General features: G+C 54.9%; 8 protein-coding genes across 14 annotated transcripts; 6 read left to right on the top strand and 2 right to left on the bottom strand.

Annotated features, from left to right (window-relative positions):
* Positions 1 to 13: 13 nt before the first annotated feature.
* Positions 14 to 1,974, top strand: H310_01523 (hypothetical protein; the record flags this gene model as incomplete). The annotated part of the gene is made up of 9 exons (XM_008864646.1): positions 14 to 256; positions 300 to 485; positions 541 to 702; positions 748 to 916; positions 996 to 1,201; positions 1,254 to 1,406; positions 1,449 to 1,609; positions 1,674 to 1,720; positions 1,763 to 1,974. The coding sequence occupies 9 exons, from the start codon at positions 14 to 16 to the stop codon at positions 1,972 to 1,974; spliced, it is 1,539 nt and encodes a 512-aa protein (XP_008862868.1).
* Positions 1,975 to 2,082: 108 nt separating this feature from the next.
* H310_01521 (3-demethylubiquinone-9 3-O-methyltransferase) lies at positions 2,083 to 3,527 on the bottom strand. Its single transcript, XM_008864644.1, has 5 exons — positions 3,435 to 3,527; positions 2,943 to 3,366; positions 2,794 to 2,893; positions 2,692 to 2,750; positions 2,083 to 2,650 (listed from the first exon to the last, which is right to left on the bottom strand). The coding sequence occupies exons 1-5, from the start codon at positions 3,497 to 3,499 to the stop codon at positions 2,522 to 2,524; spliced, it is 777 nt and encodes a 258-aa protein (XP_008862866.1). The 5' UTR covers positions 3,500 to 3,527; the 3' UTR covers positions 2,083 to 2,521.
* On the top strand, positions 2,258 to 2,458 carry H310_01522 (hypothetical protein; the record flags this gene model as incomplete). The annotated part of the gene is made up of 1 exon (XM_008864645.1): positions 2,258 to 2,458. One exon carries the CDS (start codon positions 2,258 to 2,260, stop codon positions 2,456 to 2,458), a length of 201 nt encoding a protein of 66 aa, XP_008862867.1.
* A 101-nt stretch (positions 3,528 to 3,628) lies between the features above and the next one.
* Positions 3,629 to 5,397, top strand: H310_01520 (hypothetical protein). Its single transcript, XM_008864643.1, has 5 exons — positions 3,629 to 3,693; positions 3,749 to 3,779; positions 3,827 to 3,930; positions 3,990 to 4,109; positions 4,162 to 5,397. Exons 1-5 carry the CDS (start codon positions 3,655 to 3,657, stop codon positions 5,296 to 5,298), a joined length of 1,431 nt encoding a protein of 476 aa, XP_008862865.1. The 5' UTR covers positions 3,629 to 3,654; the 3' UTR covers positions 5,299 to 5,397.
* Positions 5,392 to 6,808, bottom strand: H310_01519 (hypothetical protein). Its single transcript, XM_008864642.1, has 6 exons — positions 6,377 to 6,808; positions 6,224 to 6,322; positions 5,924 to 6,174; positions 5,779 to 5,876; positions 5,608 to 5,730; positions 5,392 to 5,540 (listed from the first exon to the last, which is right to left on the bottom strand). The coding sequence occupies exons 1-6, from the start codon at positions 6,789 to 6,791 to the stop codon at positions 5,456 to 5,458; spliced, it is 1,071 nt and encodes a 356-aa protein (XP_008862864.1). The 5' UTR covers positions 6,792 to 6,808; the 3' UTR covers positions 5,392 to 5,455.
* Positions 6,809 to 7,092: 284 nt separating this feature from the next.
* H310_01518 (hypothetical protein) lies at positions 7,093 to 8,743 on the top strand. The gene is made up of 4 exons (XM_008864641.1): positions 7,093 to 7,173; positions 7,226 to 7,351; positions 7,408 to 7,477; positions 7,529 to 8,743. Exons 1-4 carry the CDS (start codon positions 7,126 to 7,128, stop codon positions 8,644 to 8,646), a joined length of 1,362 nt encoding a protein of 453 aa, XP_008862863.1. The 5' UTR covers positions 7,093 to 7,125; the 3' UTR covers positions 8,647 to 8,743.
* An 11-nt stretch (positions 8,744 to 8,754) lies between these two features.
* H310_01517 (hypothetical protein) lies at positions 8,755 to 10,322 on the top strand. 6 transcript variants are annotated; one of them, XM_008864640.1, is made up of 6 exons: positions 8,755 to 8,901; positions 8,942 to 9,094; positions 9,143 to 9,497; positions 9,587 to 9,839; positions 9,898 to 10,140; positions 10,190 to 10,322. In XM_008864640.1, the coding sequence occupies exons 1-5, from the start codon at positions 8,764 to 8,766 to the stop codon at positions 10,112 to 10,114; spliced, it is 1,116 nt and encodes a 371-aa protein (XP_008862862.1). In that variant the 5' UTR covers positions 8,755 to 8,763; the 3' UTR covers positions 10,115 to 10,140; positions 10,190 to 10,322. The 6 variants fall into 6 exon arrangements, with proteins under 6 accessions (XP_008862862.1, XP_008862860.1, XP_008862861.1 ...); XM_008864638.1 differs by having other exon boundaries at positions 9,572 to 9,839; XM_008864639.1 differs by having other exon boundaries at positions 9,898 to 10,322.
* A 281-nt stretch (positions 10,323 to 10,603) lies between these two features.
* H310_01516 lies at positions 10,604 to 14,497 on the top strand. 2 transcript variants are annotated; one of them, XM_008864634.1, is made up of 2 exons: positions 10,737 to 13,683; positions 13,741 to 14,497. In XM_008864634.1, exons 1-2 carry the CDS (start codon positions 10,737 to 10,739, stop codon positions 14,391 to 14,393), a joined length of 3,600 nt encoding a protein of 1,199 aa, XP_008862856.1. In that variant the 3' UTR covers positions 14,394 to 14,497. The 2 variants fall into 2 exon arrangements, with proteins under 2 accessions (XP_008862855.1, XP_008862856.1); XM_008864633.1 differs by having other exon boundaries at positions 10,604 to 14,497.
* Positions 14,498 to 14,580: the final 83 nt, after the last annotated feature.

Below are 14,580 nucleotides of genomic sequence, written 5' to 3'. Positions count from 1 at the left end.
GGTGCCGCCGCCGATGGGACGATGGCAACGCCTTGTCGGTCCGTTCCTCTTGGCCATGGTGACGATATCGGCCTCAAATGACGATGCGAACGGTCATGCCCAGCAGTGCGGCGGCGGCGTCGCATTAGAGTATGTCGTTGTGGTCCACACAACCGACCCTCTCGGGGTCATTCTCTCAGACAAACTGCAAGTGCTGTCGTTCGTCCAAGATGAGAATGGGCGCGACCGCGCCGTTGAAGCGAGCGGGCTTGTTGAGGTACATGTGCGATCTATCCAATGGCTCAACACAAGTGGCCTAGGTGGGGGATGCGCTTGTCGGAGTCAACGATGTCTTGACCGAAGGCGCGGGATTGCACACGGTCGTGAATTGGATTCGCGATGCCGACGTTCCGAAGAAACTGACATTCCGCGCGCATAACACGTCACGATGCGTACCGCTTGAATCTGCCAGCATGAATCACGACGTGGAGAGCATCAACTTTGTGGTATGAAGCCATTCGTTTGCATGAAAAACCTTCTCCGTTCACGTGGGCCCCTCAGGTGGCGGCGCAGGGAAACCAGCGGTCGACGGAGCTGTACGCGCTAGTTTCAGAATTTGGTGACGCGATTGCATGCGAGCTGTATCCCATCGTGCTGGCGGACCCAACTCACGCCTGCTTGCCGCTCAACAACAACGTTACGGGTCGATTCGTTCTCGTGCAGGTTCAGTACCGCAGACTACGCACAACACTGATGTATCCAATCTAGAGCTCTCGACAGTGCTCGCCACATCAGCAAGCTCTCGTCGTGGGCCGCAGCGGTGGATTTGGTGTGATTTTGGTCCAGCACGAAGGAAAGAAAATCGAGAGTGTGTTGAGTCCGCGCGGGTGGATCGGAACGATTCGCACGCCGATCGTGATGGTGTCGCAAGAAGCAGGTAAGGTTGTGATGGTGCGATGTATGTGGCCATATGCGATGAATTCTAATGGGGAAAATGTTCTCGATGTGCCACCTAGGCCGGTACGTGGCCGATCTCACCACGAGCGCCACTGCCGCTGCCCCCGCAACGATCCAAGTCGTCGTATCGGACACGTGCGCTAAGCGATACCGTGACCCGACTCTTGTCGCGATCACGATGTCGGAGAAGCACGCGATGCTGATCGAGGCCACGTCCGGCGACCTCACAATTGTGTCACAAGATGGAACGTCACATTCAGCCGAGGTGAGCGACTGCTGCAATGCATACGATCGAAGCATCGCGATGTCATGACTAGTTTGTCAAAGCGCGCACGAGTGGAGCCCTCGACTTGTTGCAACATCCCCTTGTCATCGTGCCAGGCAATTTGTGCCTCTTTACGTCGTTGGTGTGGGTGCGAGGGTTGTATGTCCTGTCGCAAGTCAGCCCTTCGTGTCCCATCGAAGCCCAAGTACCCGACCTCCCTCCATCCATGTCTAACCCGTCAACGTAGCTTGCGAAGCTAGTCGACGCAGGTGCGACGGGGGTGCTGTGGGCTGTTGAGAACGCCAACGCACCCGACTCGGTCGTGAGCATCGTCGAAATTCCCACGAGCTCGACAACAATGCCCTTCCCATGTGCATTCGTGTCTCGGCACACGCTGCATTTGATCAGGTGTCGATGCAAACTTGCGCTCATAATGGCGTGAATCGCCCGCATCACCGCTCTATACGGGTAGCTTGTGTGCAGAGGACGGCCCCGTGTCGATTGCGTTCGCCCCCAACAGTACGACAGTCGCCTCGCCTGCCACTCCCAACGTGACTGTAGATGCTTACGCGTCGCAGTATGAGGAGCTGCAGGTGGTTGCCGATCCAGCCAACTGGCCATCAAGTTCCCGGGGGCGCCGCGTTCTCTACCATCGCATGCGTAAAGCGATGGACAACAGCGACGGCAAATTACAAGCGCTTGACCTGTGCTTTCAAGCCGCTGAAGCGCACCATCCACCGCCCGTAGAAATCAAAACAAAAGCATCCGAGTGAGTGCACATGGACACATTGCTGTTCCTTTCCTGTGCAGCGAACAACGTCGTCCTTGGAAGTTCAGCCACAGCCTGCAGCGCCATCGTCTTCAAAGTCCAGACACTCGAACGTGTACTGGGGCCATGTATACACACACACATATATATATATAGCTGGGCATCTAAATGTAGAACTTTACCAAGCTTTCGAGCGTCGAAGAGTAGAACAAGCTGGCGTCGTCGTCGCGTGCGAGATCGGTCCCAGATCACTGTGGAAAAGTCCCTACGACGACCAAGTCGGCTCAATGGAAGCGTCCAAAACGTCGCGCCACCACGCCTTGATCAAGGCATCGCTCCGTGCGCTATGGGGCAAGATGAAGGTCGCTGCCAAGGCCGCGTCGGTAGCTGCGAGGTCGTCGTCGTTCCACAGTGATTACGTCGCCATCGAAGACCGAAGGTTCCCGCTTCACGACTCAGGGTACTTGCTCGTCAACGACGCTGCCTGAGGACGCCCCCACTTTGGAAGCAGCTACACTTTTATATGTATATACAATTTTGATGACACCGCTTTATGGAGTTACGGGTTGGCGCGACGCGGCGAGAATGTAGTTGACCTCGGTACACGTCGGGTGCAGCTTCCACCCCTGCACGTACGGATCACCGACGATCCCTGACACGTCCGAGACATGCAAGCCATGCTACACGCAGACGTTATTGAGGCTGGCTCCACACTACCTACCTCTTGAATCCACGTCGTGAGTTCGTGCGGCTGGATGTACTTGGCCCACTCGTGCGTACCTATCCAGCGGAATTAGAATCGATAAGCACACGGCAAAAGAACCTTGGGGCACAAGCTGCAAAACTTGCTCCACCGCGACAATCGTGGTCAGGTACGCTAGCGCCGTTCGGTTGATTGTCGACATGAACAACATGCCGTCCGGCTATGTTTTCCGTGAGCATCGACAGATACGACCATCATGACAATAGTACCTTGACAAGCTGGGCCAACGACTGGATGAACGCAGGGACGTCGTTCACGTGCTCGACCACTTCCAACGCACACACGACGTCGAAGGTTTCGCCTTGTGCCACAAGGGCATCTGCCGTCGAGCAAATGTACCGAATGTCTTCCGTTTCGTAGTCCAGTGCCGCATGCGCACTTGCTGCGTCAATATTGGCTTGGCCAGGGTCGACACCCGTCACGGTAGCACCCAATCGAGCCAGCGATTCCGACAAAATGCCGCCACCGCAGCCCACATCAAGCGTGCGTAGGCCTTTCAACGGCCAGGCGGCATCGCGTTTCATGTCCTTTCCAAAGTGCTTCATCGCGTGGCTGCGGATGTAGCTCACACGCGTCGGATTTAGCTGGTGCAATAAACCAACACCCGTGTTGCTAGCTGGCTTCCACCAGTCGCTACAAACAGACACAGGAAGATCAGGGCGAGAAATCGATAAGTCTAGCAGCAGTGGGGAGGGGCGTACTTGGCGGCCCGAGTGAACTTGCTCACTTCGTTTGCATTCACCGTCGTGGACAAGAAGCGCCGCATGCTCGAATTGTCCCGAAGTCCATTGAAAGGGTGACATCGAATTTGAAAGGTTCTTTGGCCAACCAAACAGCCGTTCTGGTATCAAGTTAAAGAGGTTTCTCAAAGTGAAACGGTCATGGCAGTTTTCGTCAGGTAATCGCGGCGGCAGACCCACGATGGCGAAGAAGGGGAAGAAAGGCAAGAAGGGCAAGAAGGTATGCATGTGTACATGATATCACGTACGTGTATACCCGTGGGTGGACGTTGTAGGAGGAAGCGCCGCCTCCAGAAGAGCCATCAGGTATGTGTGGTTGACGCACTGCTTCGTCAGTGCACGTCATGCTGTAGAATACGATACCATGGACGTTGAGATGCTGAAAGAAGTCACTCAAATGCTGCGGCAGCAGCTGGACAAGTCTCAGATCGACCGCAACTACGTCCAACACGAGCGGGTGGGTGTTGACATCCATCGTGGCGTTGGCACTCGTCCACTCACCAACCTTCGCATTAGGACACCATTCAATCCTTCTACGACATAACACGTCGCGAAGTCGAGACCCACGACATGGAAATCATGGGAAAGGACCGTGAAATGGAGATGATGGAGGACAACCACAGGGTCGAAGTGCGGGTACGTCGGCTCGTGCTGGACCGAGGCACACATTGTTGTGATGTACTGCAAGGTGTACATTCAAAAAGTGAAGCATTTGGAATATGAGCACAAAAACAACTTGAAACGGGTCAAGGCGGACGGTCTGTCGCACATCGACGAGGAAGGAGACATGCACGTGCACCGTGAACACAAGCTGAAGGGGGCCAAGCAGAGTTTGAAACTCGAGCTCAAGGAGCGCGAACTGAGCAACGAAGATGAGATCGAACAGATGAAGCAGTCGCACGAGAAGAACCTGCTCAAGTTGCGCGAGCAATTTGAGAAAAACAATGCGGCGCTGGAGGAGCGTTTGCAAACCCGCCTCGAGCAGCTCCAAGAGGATTTGGAGTTGCGGCGCAAGGTCGACATCCACGAAATCGAAGAGCGCAAGAACTTGCACATTAACGACTTAATGAAGAACCACGAGCGCGCGTTCACCCAGATGAAAAACTACTACAACGACATCACTAAAGACAACTTGCGCCTCATCGACTCACTCAAGCGCGAGATCAGCGACATGAAGAAGAAAGCCACGGCCAACGCGAAGCTCATGCATGACATCTCGCACGAAAATAAACGATTGAGTGAGCCGCTGGCTGCGGCGGTGCAAGAGGTCGAGCGCCTCAAGCATGGACTCAAGGACGAGCAAAAGGACCGCCTGAGTCTGCGCAACGCCAAGGCGCGATTGGTGCTGCTAGAGAAGCAGCTTGTGGACCTTCGAAAGAAACACCAGAGCCTCACGCAAGCGTACAAGACGATGGAAGCGAGCCGGAATGCGCTGTACGACTCGTTTGAGCACACGATTCACAGCGTCCAAACCAAGTGCGAGTACAAGAACTTGGTCCTGGAGCAACGATTGAGTGCGTACGGGGAACAGCACAACAAGAAACAGGCGCAGCTCGACGAAATCCTCATGGCGGCCCATCTCGAAAGCGGAGAAGTCGCCCGCGTGACGGAGAAACTCGATACGCTGCTGACTACCAAGAACACCAAGATCCGAGACCTGCAATATCAAGTCGCCAAGGCGAGCAAGGCGTACAACGATGCTCTGCGGACGTACGAAAGCAAGATGCGCGACTTTGGGCTGCCCGACGAAGACATCCGAACCCTCGGGTTCACTCCATTGCTCACGGCAACGAGTGTCGGCCCGGCGGGGCTTCTGACCAAGTGAATGCCACCTTTTTCAAATGTTCGATTCATTAAGTTTGGGAGTGTGAAAGCGTTGCAAAAAGTCAATTAAACTGTTATAAGCAATCAAGAATGACTTCGATGTCCCGTACTTTATTGTATATGATGATAAAACAGGATGTATGCATTCAAAGAGGGTATTAATACTTGTGAGTCTTGGATACTATGTACACACGGACGGTCTGGTCAAGGCACGACATGACGCAGAGCCCTTCGCGGTCGGGACTACGGTGACAGAGAAAACATGAGCGAGTGCCGTGATCTGCATGGAAGAACGAGATGTGGGATGTACCTCCAGTCCATGCTTACGATGGGCTGCGTGGACAGCACACGGGAGTTGAGGAGTTCGACGGTGCCACCAACACCCATTTGGATGCCGTCGGCATCTTGCGTGACTCGTGACGACGGGTAGTGGCTACATGACATCATGGTCAACACGGTAAGACGAAGGGTTGGGACGCACTATTTGTAGAGGTTGAAGCCGCCATTGCCACCACCGGTCATGAAGAGGTCCCGGTTTTGTGGCATGAACCGACCTTGCCACACGGTTGACTTATGTGCCTGGAGACAACTCGATGAGGATATGGTTTCCAGTCACAACGGAGTACCTTTTCACTCATGAACGCGTATCCCTTGGAAGGATGGAAAGTGCGCATGTCGTACATGCGGAACTTGGACTCGAGGGTCGTGACCAAAAGCTTGTTCATTTCGATGTCCTTGCGGTCAAATTGAACCCCGACAACGCCATTTTGCACGTTCGTTTCCCATCGCATGGAATTTGTGCGCAAGTCGAACAGCTTGACGTCGCCGTTGTCGTACCCAGCAGCAATGCAACGCTCGTCGTCGTTGAAGGAGTTCCCTAGCACACCAGAGGTAAGATCGGTTTGCTTCAAGAAAAATTATCGTACCAAATGCAACAGTCCAACAGTCTCGCACAGCCTCGCCTTGGTCGGGTTCCAACGACACGACAGGATTCGCCACGCGGGTGTCCCATACACGTACACACCCTAACGAATACTTCTGTCATCACGACGCTCGCAACGAGATATTTGTGAATGTACCGTCGCGACCACCCGTAGCAAGTTCTGGGGCACCATACCCAATATTTAGGCCGCCGCATCCGTCAATGCAGTTGATGATGGACTTGTGAGCTTGTGCCGAATACACGGGGACTTCAGGCTTTTCAAAGTCGTAGATGCTCATCACACCCGCGTAGTCTCCCACGGCTAAATTTCGAGCATCCAATGACGATGCACCAAACGTGCCGCACTTGACACCATGTTGTTTTTCCAGTTCGTGGACGACCTTAAGTTCACCCTGTTGCAACGCAAACACATTGATCGCTCCGGTGGCGCGGGGATGAATGCCCATGGACACGAATCGCGCAGAGCATGGGATCCAACGCGCGTCGTACGGTGTGTAGTTGACGCTCTTGGTAATGTGCTCGATCACTTGCGGCGCGTCGGTTGTGTCCATCCTTCAATCCTTCAGCGCCAATTCCAAAATGTCGAAGGTCACACACAACAGCGAACATCCGGATAATTGTTCGGATAATCCCGATCCAGTTTTTCTAAAGGTCACACCCGCCTCTAACGCGGAAACGGCAGGCTGCGCTCCATCTCCACATGCAATGGAAGCTCCGCCGTGATGTTTGCGACACCATAGACAGTAGCCTTTAGTAGCGTTCTTCCGTGTCGCCTTCACTCGGACCCTTCAACGAAACCGGTGCGGTTCTCCGCAGCAGTTTCATCTGAGCCAACCAGCCCAAAATAACCAGCATCACTTCGTTCCTCTCGATACTTTGCCCATCATGGCAGCCGCGGATGATGGGAACGCCGCTGCGATGACGCTGCAACTGGTAACACGACGAGGCTCATGGTAATGATGTACTGACGGACGGTCCATGGTAGCTGCAGTACATGCGCGAGACGACAGTACCAAGTCCTAGCGTGTGGCAAGATCGCACACTCTTCGTGAAAGAGTGGCTTCTTCTTCAAAACAGCTTGGACAATATTCCAGACGACGGCGCTGAAGATGTGCGTGATCCCATGTCGTTTTTCTCCGTCTCTTGCCTCTCATGACTGTCTACTAGCTCATCCATAGACAAATCCGTCGCGGCGATCTCTACCCTGCGACGCGCGATCGCTGCTGGAGTCATTTAGGTACAAGCGTGAGTCATGCATCGGGTGTATCATGACTTTTCCTTCGTGTAGTGCTTGAGCTCCGAGAAGTGCCAGCGGTGAAACTGCTGTTGGAGGATTTGCCTGAGCCTGCAGAGAATGTCAGCCCAAGTCGCGGCAAACTCCGACCAGGCAAGGAACTTGTGGTGCTCCCGAACAAAGGCGAGGCAGTACCGTTGCTGCAGCTCCCCGATGGTGCTGTGGAAGATGGAGCGGAGGGTGGTGGCAGCGGTGGTGGGGACGGCTCCCAACGAAGCAATACCAAGCCTTTGTCAATTTCCAAGGAAAAGACATTCTCGAGCATGAGCATGATGGAACGCCAGGCGGAATGGCTGCGCAAGAAGCAAGAAAAAGTCGACGCGGAGGAGAAGAGGCAGCGTGAAGAAAAGGAAAAGGAGCTCACGTTCAAGCCGAATCTGCTCAATAGACGGCAAACCATGTCGGACAAGCCGGAGGACAAAGGCCCGAAACCTGCTTCTGTCGTCAAGCAAAATTCGTTCAACGAAAAGAAGCTCGAGAATGCCGCCAAGAGCGTGTCGTTCAAGGAGTCGCGCCCACAAGGCACCACATCAGATGCGGAAAAGCGGCCAGTGTCGCGAAGCCTTGTCGAGAAACCCAAGCAGCCCAAACCACCGAAACCTGTTCTGAAGAAGAAGAAATCTACCGGCAAAGGGGTGGACGCGAAGCTGGAAGTCACGTCGCATCTATTAAACGGCATACGATCCGAGCTTAAAGCGTCCAAGGCCATGACACTAGATGGTGATACCGGCAACGATGACGACGACGACGATGATGATCTCGAGCCTGGCGAGGAGCCCAAGGAGGACGACGACAACGTCGAAGACGATGAAACGGCATTGTTTCCAGGAGCCGCCGGCGACTACAAGATCGACTTCTCCGGTATGGAAACCAAAGCGCGTTTGGTCCTTCAAGATGCGTCGCTGTTTGAGCTGAATTCCATGTATCGCAAGACGGACAAAGCGGCCGGCCGCGAGGGTATCGCTCTGCAAATGGGTCGACGCGAAGACAACCACGAAGAACAAGTCGTGGCCGTGATATTCGACAAGGAGAAGATCTCCGAGGCCGATGCGCAGAAGTGGTGGCTTGATCACATGGCCCGATTCTTCGAAGTCCCGCACAACAACCCTTGAACTTCACTTCAACTGAATTTCTAAAGTGCGATCTGTGAAGTACGAGGAACGTATGCTTTGATAAGTACGCATGCAAATACGTACTTTGTCGAGATTTTGCACTTATCTTCGAGTCACATGGACTCGGCACCACAGCCGCCACCTCCGCCGTGTCCTGTGCGGCCGGCGGCCCTCAAGTCGGAGGAGAAACCAAAGCAACCCGTGTTCGACGGTATAGGTGGTCTGCGAAAGGCGAGGCAGTGGAGTCTTTTTGAGGTCATGGCGATGCGCCTTCTCGGTCTAATGTTTGTCCTAGAACTTGGACGACAGCGCCATGGACTTCAAGACCCCGACGGCCAAGATGCGATTGCTGGATGCATTCCGATACCACAAACCCACAGCTGAAGAGCAACTCCAGTACAACTTGCCAGGGAGCTTAGAACGCCTCAGCATGCACAAACTCAATGACGTATGTCCCAAAATCTCCTGAACGTTGTAGTTTGATTGTTCACGACAGGTCATGTCTGTGTGCCTTGCACGCAAAGGCAAGCGGTTCACGAGTTCTCAAATCCAGTCGCTGAGCCTTCTTCTCACCGAGTTGAGTGGGGTATTTGACTCTGTGGACATTGCATTCAAATCGTTGTCGCCTGGCGTACTTCGATACAAGCCACCGGTCGACGGGTCGATCTCGACTCTTGTCAGTGGCAGCGACTTGGAGATACACAACGCCGCACTTGCCTTCCACACCCTTTGCAACACATACATCGCACTGTTCCGTCGACTGAAGGATCTCGTTATCGACATCCGCGCGCACTCCGTCGTCGCCACGGGCCTGGTTGAAGTGCCCAATGCACAAGACTCGGATGACTCAGGTACAGTTGTCGTGTGTATTTATTTTCAGCATCTATCTTGCCATTTGTATGAACATTTAAAATATATTTCACAGAATTCGACGCTAAAGCCAAGGCGCCATTTCCAACGTTCCTCTTTGTCCTCATTCAAAAGTACCGCCGCGAGAGAGCCGACTTCGCCATCCATGACCCCAAGTCGCCCTCGACACCGCCCCTTCCGACACACCCGTGGTGGCCCACAGATTCCCATCCTCCGTTGGACTCATTAGCACAGTTTGCGCTGTTCCTTGCAGCAGTACTTGTTCAACGAGTTCCGTTCCTCAAGGTTGAACTAGAAGGCATGGTCGTGCTCCTCCAAGTTCTGTACGTTATGTTGATCCCAATTTGACGATTGGTTCACGCGCAATGATGCACGGTGCAGGAAGGTGGAACACACTGCCATGGAGGACTCGTTGCACGTACACCTCCACGGCCCCCAGAAGTCAAACTACGTCCTTAGTCGCAGCATCTTTGAGTTCCTCAGCACCGTGCGCGAACTGCGATCAATTCCAAAGCGAAAAGAACTCCTTGAGAACCCACGTCGAGGCCAGAAGAAGCTGCGGCGAAATCCGACACCAAATTGTTCAAACGACAAGTGATTATGTGAACATCGTACTGCGTGAAGGTCGTTTGTCTTCCTTTCCCATTGTCCTGAACATCGATGTCCTTCCAAGGGTATCGCCGAGGGTTACCCACCCATGAAGTCTGATGTCAGAATGCGCACTGATGGTTTGGAATTGCTCGCTGCTCATGACACAACTCCATCATGAAAGCGATTTCAAGATTCATCCACGTCACTTTCCGCGTGTCGAGTTCCGTATCCACATGACAACGCCCTTTGTGATATCACAGGGCGATGGTGTCGTTCCAGTTGTGCAGGCTCGTGCTCAACGCAGCCAGATCCCGGTGAATTTGCACGCTACCGCCAATGAGCACCGAATTGGCTCGATCCGCGATCCTGTTCGCAATGGCCGCGCATTTTGCTGCGTCCTTCCACTGTCGTCGATCTGCGTTGGTCCCGTATGTCCTGCGCAGAGATGATATCTCCAGAAATCGCGGCAGAATGATCCCACCAATCACAGGCCTGGATGACGATATTATCCGTTTCGCGTCGCCGGGCGGCGATGGCCAACCCGTCGGGCGTAATGCATCGCCGTAACTCACTTCCGTCGGCCGAAGATGAGGAGCGCGGCAGCAAAGCACCATTAACTGTCGATTGAGATGGATGCGGACGACAGGATCGCCGACGATAATCTCGCGGATCACGCGGAATTGTCGGAAGCATTCGTCGTCGATGCCATCGAGTCGCGGTACCGCCGCAACCTGGTGTACACTCTGGCGGGATCTATCCTCCTTGCTGTGAATCCATTCCGCGCCATAGAGGGGCTCTATGGGGAAGGCGTGTTGCGAGCGTACGAGTCGCCCAATCCAGTGCCTCATGTGTACGGCGTAGCCTCTGCTGCTTATCGAGCGTTGCAACAACCAGCGCGCGCGTTGTCCAACCAGACAATCCTCATAAGCGGAGACAGTGGCAGCGGCAAGACTGAATCTACAAAGCGCATCTTGGACTACTTCATGCATGTCGGTCGATCGTCGTCCCACAGTGCGACCATCTCATCGTCGGATCACTTGACTCGCCATATCGTCGCTGCCAACCGCGTCCTCGAAGCGTTTGGAAATGCGCACACGCTACGCAACGCCAACTCGAGCCGCTTTGGCAAGTTCATTCAGCTCGATTTCCGCCATGGCCATGCTCTTGTCAGCGCATCGATTCAAACATATCTCCTCGAGACTGTGCGAATTGTGAGTAGGACGCCGGTGGAGCGCAACTACCACGTCTTTTACGAGCTGCTGCGTGGGGCAGCCATGGCTGATCTATCCACGTGGCAGCTTCTGCCTTCACCATCGTTTGCTTCCCAGGATGACGGAGCCCGTCGCACAGCTGCCATCGATTCGTTCCGATACCTCGGTCATGGTCCGTCTACCACCGCGGACGCTTCAATCTCGGTCCACCATGACGACGCGGCTCTGTATGTGGATCTCGAAAAAGCCATGATGTCCCTCGGCCTCCCCTCGCACGACGTGTTTCGCATCGTCGCAGCAGTCCTTCATTTGGGTAACATTTGCTTTGACCAGATGGAATGCCACTCGTCGGACGATATACCATCGCAAGCCATGGCCGAGGCCGCTGTGCTCCTGCACGTGCCGCTGCGAGACCTCCGCACCGCCTTGACGACCCGTACGCTTGTGGTTGCCAACGAAGTGCAGGTGCTTCCCCTGTCACCACAGGATGCGGGCCAAGCGCGCGACGGCCTTGCCAAAGCGCTGTACGCGCGGCTCTTCGACTGGCTCGTTGACTGCATAAACACTCGCCTGAGCATTCCGTCCTCGCCGTCACCATCATCGCGTTCATCATCCCCCGCGTCAACCTCGTGGATTGGGGTGCTCGACATTTTTGGATTCGAACACTTTGCAGTGAACTCGTTCGAGCAGCTCTGCATCAACTACACCAACGAAGTTCTCCACCAGCAGTTTATCGAGCACGTTTTCAAGATGGAGCAGGCCGAGTATGCCGCGGAAGGGCTGGACTGGATGCCGTTGGCATATGAAGACAACGCAGACAGGGTCGAGCTCTTCAGCGCCAAGCACACGGGACTTTTTGCCCTCTTGGACGAAGAGAGCTTGCTTGCCCAAGGCTCGGACGCAGCGTTTGCGTCCAAGTTGAGCCGCGAGCGAGGCAACCATCGCAGGTTTAAAGCTTCCCATGGTCAGCAAAGCCAGCGAAAGTTCACCATCGACCATTTTGCAGGTCCCGTCGAGTACACCGCGACGGGATTCCGGGAGAAGAACGTCGGGGTCCTGGCGCACGACGTGGTGGGGTTGCTACAGGGCTCGACATCACGGGACTCTTTCGTGCGGCGGCTATTTCAATCCGACTCGGGATCGATTGTCCGTCATCCCCACCGGACGTCGCTAGCGTTGCACAAGAAAACCAAACGCCACGAGAGCGTCGCCGGCCAGTTTCAAACGCAGCTGGGGGCACTCATGAAGCGCCTCGACACGACTCAGTTGCACTACGTGCGGTGTCTCAAGCCCAACAGCACCGCCGACTCGATGGCGTGGCACCGGCCTCTTCTTTTGGAGCAACTTCGATGCCACGGGGTCGTCGATGCGATTCGTATGGCCCGCCTCGGGTTTCCCATCCGCATGACGCACGACGCGTTCTGGTGTCGGTACAGAGCTGTGGTGGGCTGGTCGTTGCACGAATCCGCGCGGCCGCACGACCTTGCCCGTGCATTGGTTGAAAGAAAGTTCCCAAGCCAACAGAGTGGCGAACGGCGACCTGGCCTGATGACCTCCGAGCACATTCAAGTTGGTGTCACAAAAGTGTTTTTGCACGGTACAGCACACACCGTCCTTGAATCTCACCGCGCCGCTGTCGAACGCGCCACGAAGCTCGTCCTTGCCCATGCCCTTCGCGGCTTCGTGTGCCGTCGACGCTTCCTCTGTCTTCGACGGACAACGATGTGGTGCCAACGACAAGTCCGTCGAACGCAAACAATCCGACGTCAGCACGGCCACGCGACTAAGCTGCAGCGTGTTGTCAAGGTTTGGCTGACCACGCAGCGATGCCGACAGCGCCTACTGCAAGAACATGACGCAGCGACTACAATCCAAACATTCGTGCGGTTGGTGCTCTTGCGACAAAAGTATTCCCGACGGCGGCAATGTGCCGTCGTCTTGCAGCGATGGTGGCATCGATGCTGCCAGCGCCGTCATGACCTCGCTCCTCAACGAGTTCAGGAACGGATGCAAGCCTTGCCTTCACCATCTCGTCCCGCCTCGATCGTCCGATCTTCGTGGGCTGCGGACTCGGAATTGTCGAATGGTTCCCATGTCATGAACGACGTGATTTGGCGAACGTCGTCGATACCGCTCTTGCTATCCCCCGAGGCGGAGACCTCCTGGCGTGGCATCGTCCACCACGCGGACAGGTCCATCCACCATGTCACGGCGCCCCATCCAGTGCCGCCATCCCCCCGGATTGCCCCCGTGCTGCCTCCCTTGACCTTTGTCGATCCCGCGACGCTACCACCACTGACCGACTACTTTTCATGTTGGGCATGCACAAAACGCTTCAAAGCACTATACCGTCGGCGCTATTGCTGTATGTCGTGTCGCCATGTCGTGTGCGGACGATGCTCGAATGTGGTAGGCACGATAGCTGGCAAGACGGCGCGAGTGTGCCTCGTCTGCGCAGCGCTTCATCAAGGCACGACTGAAACGAGCCCTGTACCACGAGGGCATGCCGTGATGCATCCTGCAGTGTGGCACCAGCCGTGGCCCGAGCCCCCGATACCATCGACAGAAACGAGTCGCCTCGCTGCCGTCGCACAGCTCGACCTCGACAACCTTCAACATGACGTGATGATCCAGCACATCTGCACCATGGTGTACCACACATGGCCAGGCGCGGTCGCGTTCGTGGGCATCATGGACCAAACCAAACAGATCATGCTGACCTCGGTAGGTTGCAGTATGTTTCCCAAGCAACTCACACGGGATGTCGCGCTCTGTGCTCACACTGTTTGCGAGACAAGACCGCTCGTGGTGATGGATGCTACCAAGGACCCAAGGTTCATGTATAACCCTCTCGTGAAGGGCGGGCGACGCACCAAGAAGTTCACCTTCTACATGGGGGCGCAACTTGTGGACGAGGAATCGCGGCACGTGCTCGGCACGATCGCAGTCCTTCACACCATCCCAAGGAAGATGCCGGTGCAACAGTGCGAGCTTCAAGTTCTCGAGAACTTCGCTGGCGTGGTGAGCCATCAGCTCACAAGGAGCAAGACCGCGCGGGAGTCGTCCTTCGTCTAGCCACGTTGGCGTCGTTGAAGTGAATCCATGTGCATCCAATTGCAACCCGTCCATGGTACAATTTGATTGGTTTGATTTTGACGAATCAAAGCAATTACAACAAATATAGCATTATCATTGGCTTCCTTACGAATATTTTTATCGAATTGAAACACTTGGCTTGAAGTTGCACAGTAAAAATTCTGTT

This window comes from Aphanomyces invadans (genome assembly GCF_000520115.1).
Source record: "Aphanomyces invadans strain NJM9701 unplaced genomic scaffold supercont1.2, whole genome shotgun sequence".
Lineage (NCBI taxonomy): Eukaryota > Oomycota > Saprolegniomycetes > Saprolegniales > Verrucalvaceae > Aphanomyces > Aphanomyces invadans.
The sequence above is the reverse complement of the archived record's forward strand: the minus strand, read 5'-3'. Positions and strand labels throughout refer to the sequence as shown.

Excerpts from the sequence above, each read along its gene's own strand:
- H310_01521 (XM_008864644.1), bottom strand. The coding sequence starts at position 3,499 with ATGCGGCGCTTCTTGTCCACGACGGTGAATGCAAACGAAGTGAGCAAG. Across the intron at positions 3,367-3,434 it reads AAGTTCACTCGGGCCGCCAA|CGACTGGTGGAAGCCAGCTA; the intron begins GTACGCCCCTCC and ends GTCTGTTTGTAG. Across the intron at positions 2,751-2,793 it reads TTTGCAGCTTGTGCCCCAAG|GTACGCACGAGTGGGCCAAG; the intron begins GTTCTTTTGCCG and ends TCCGCTGGATAG.
- H310_01520 (XM_008864643.1), top strand. The coding sequence starts at position 3,655 with ATGGCGAAGAAGGGGAAGAAAGGCAAGAAGGGCAAGAAG. Across the intron at positions 3,694-3,748 it reads AAGGCAAGAAGGGCAAGAAG|GAGGAAGCGCCGCCTCCAGA; the intron begins GTATGCATGTGT and ends TGGACGTTGTAG. Across the intron at positions 4,110-4,161 it reads ACCACAGGGTCGAAGTGCGG|GTGTACATTCAAAAAGTGAA; the intron begins GTACGTCGGCTC and ends ATGTACTGCAAG.
- H310_01519 (XM_008864642.1), bottom strand. The coding sequence starts at position 6,791 with ATGGACACAACCGACGCGCCGCAAGTGATCGAGCACATTACCAAGAGC. Across the intron at positions 6,323-6,376 it reads TGCTACGGGTGGTCGCGACG|GGTGTGTACGTGTATGGGAC; the intron begins GTACATTCACAA and ends AGTATTCGTTAG. Across the intron at positions 6,175-6,223 it reads CTGTTGGACTGTTGCATTTG|GGAACTCCTTCAACGACGAC; the intron begins GTACGATAATTT and ends CTGGTGTGCTAG.
- H310_01518 (XM_008864641.1), top strand. The coding sequence starts at position 7,126 with ATGGCAGCCGCGGATGATGGGAACGCCGCTGCGATGACGCTGCAACTG. Across the intron at positions 7,174-7,225 it reads CTGCGATGACGCTGCAACTG|CTGCAGTACATGCGCGAGAC; the intron begins GTAACACGACGA and ends GGTCCATGGTAG. Across the intron at positions 7,478-7,528 it reads TCGCTGCTGGAGTCATTTAG|TGCTTGAGCTCCGAGAAGTG; the intron begins GTACAAGCGTGA and ends TCCTTCGTGTAG.
- H310_01517 (XM_008864638.1), top strand. The coding sequence starts at position 8,764 with ATGGACTCGGCACCACAGCCGCCACCTCCGCCGTGTCCTGTGCGGCCG. Across the intron at positions 9,095-9,142 it reads GCATGCACAAACTCAATGAC|GTCATGTCTGTGTGCCTTGC; the intron begins GTATGTCCCAAA and ends TGTTCACGACAG. Across the intron at positions 9,840-9,897 it reads GTCGTGCTCCTCCAAGTTCT|GAAGGTGGAACACACTGCCA; the intron begins GTACGTTATGTT and ends TGCACGGTGCAG.
- H310_01516 (XM_008864633.1), top strand. The coding sequence starts at position 10,737 with ATGGATGCGGACGACAGGATCGCCGACGATAATCTCGCGGATCACGCG.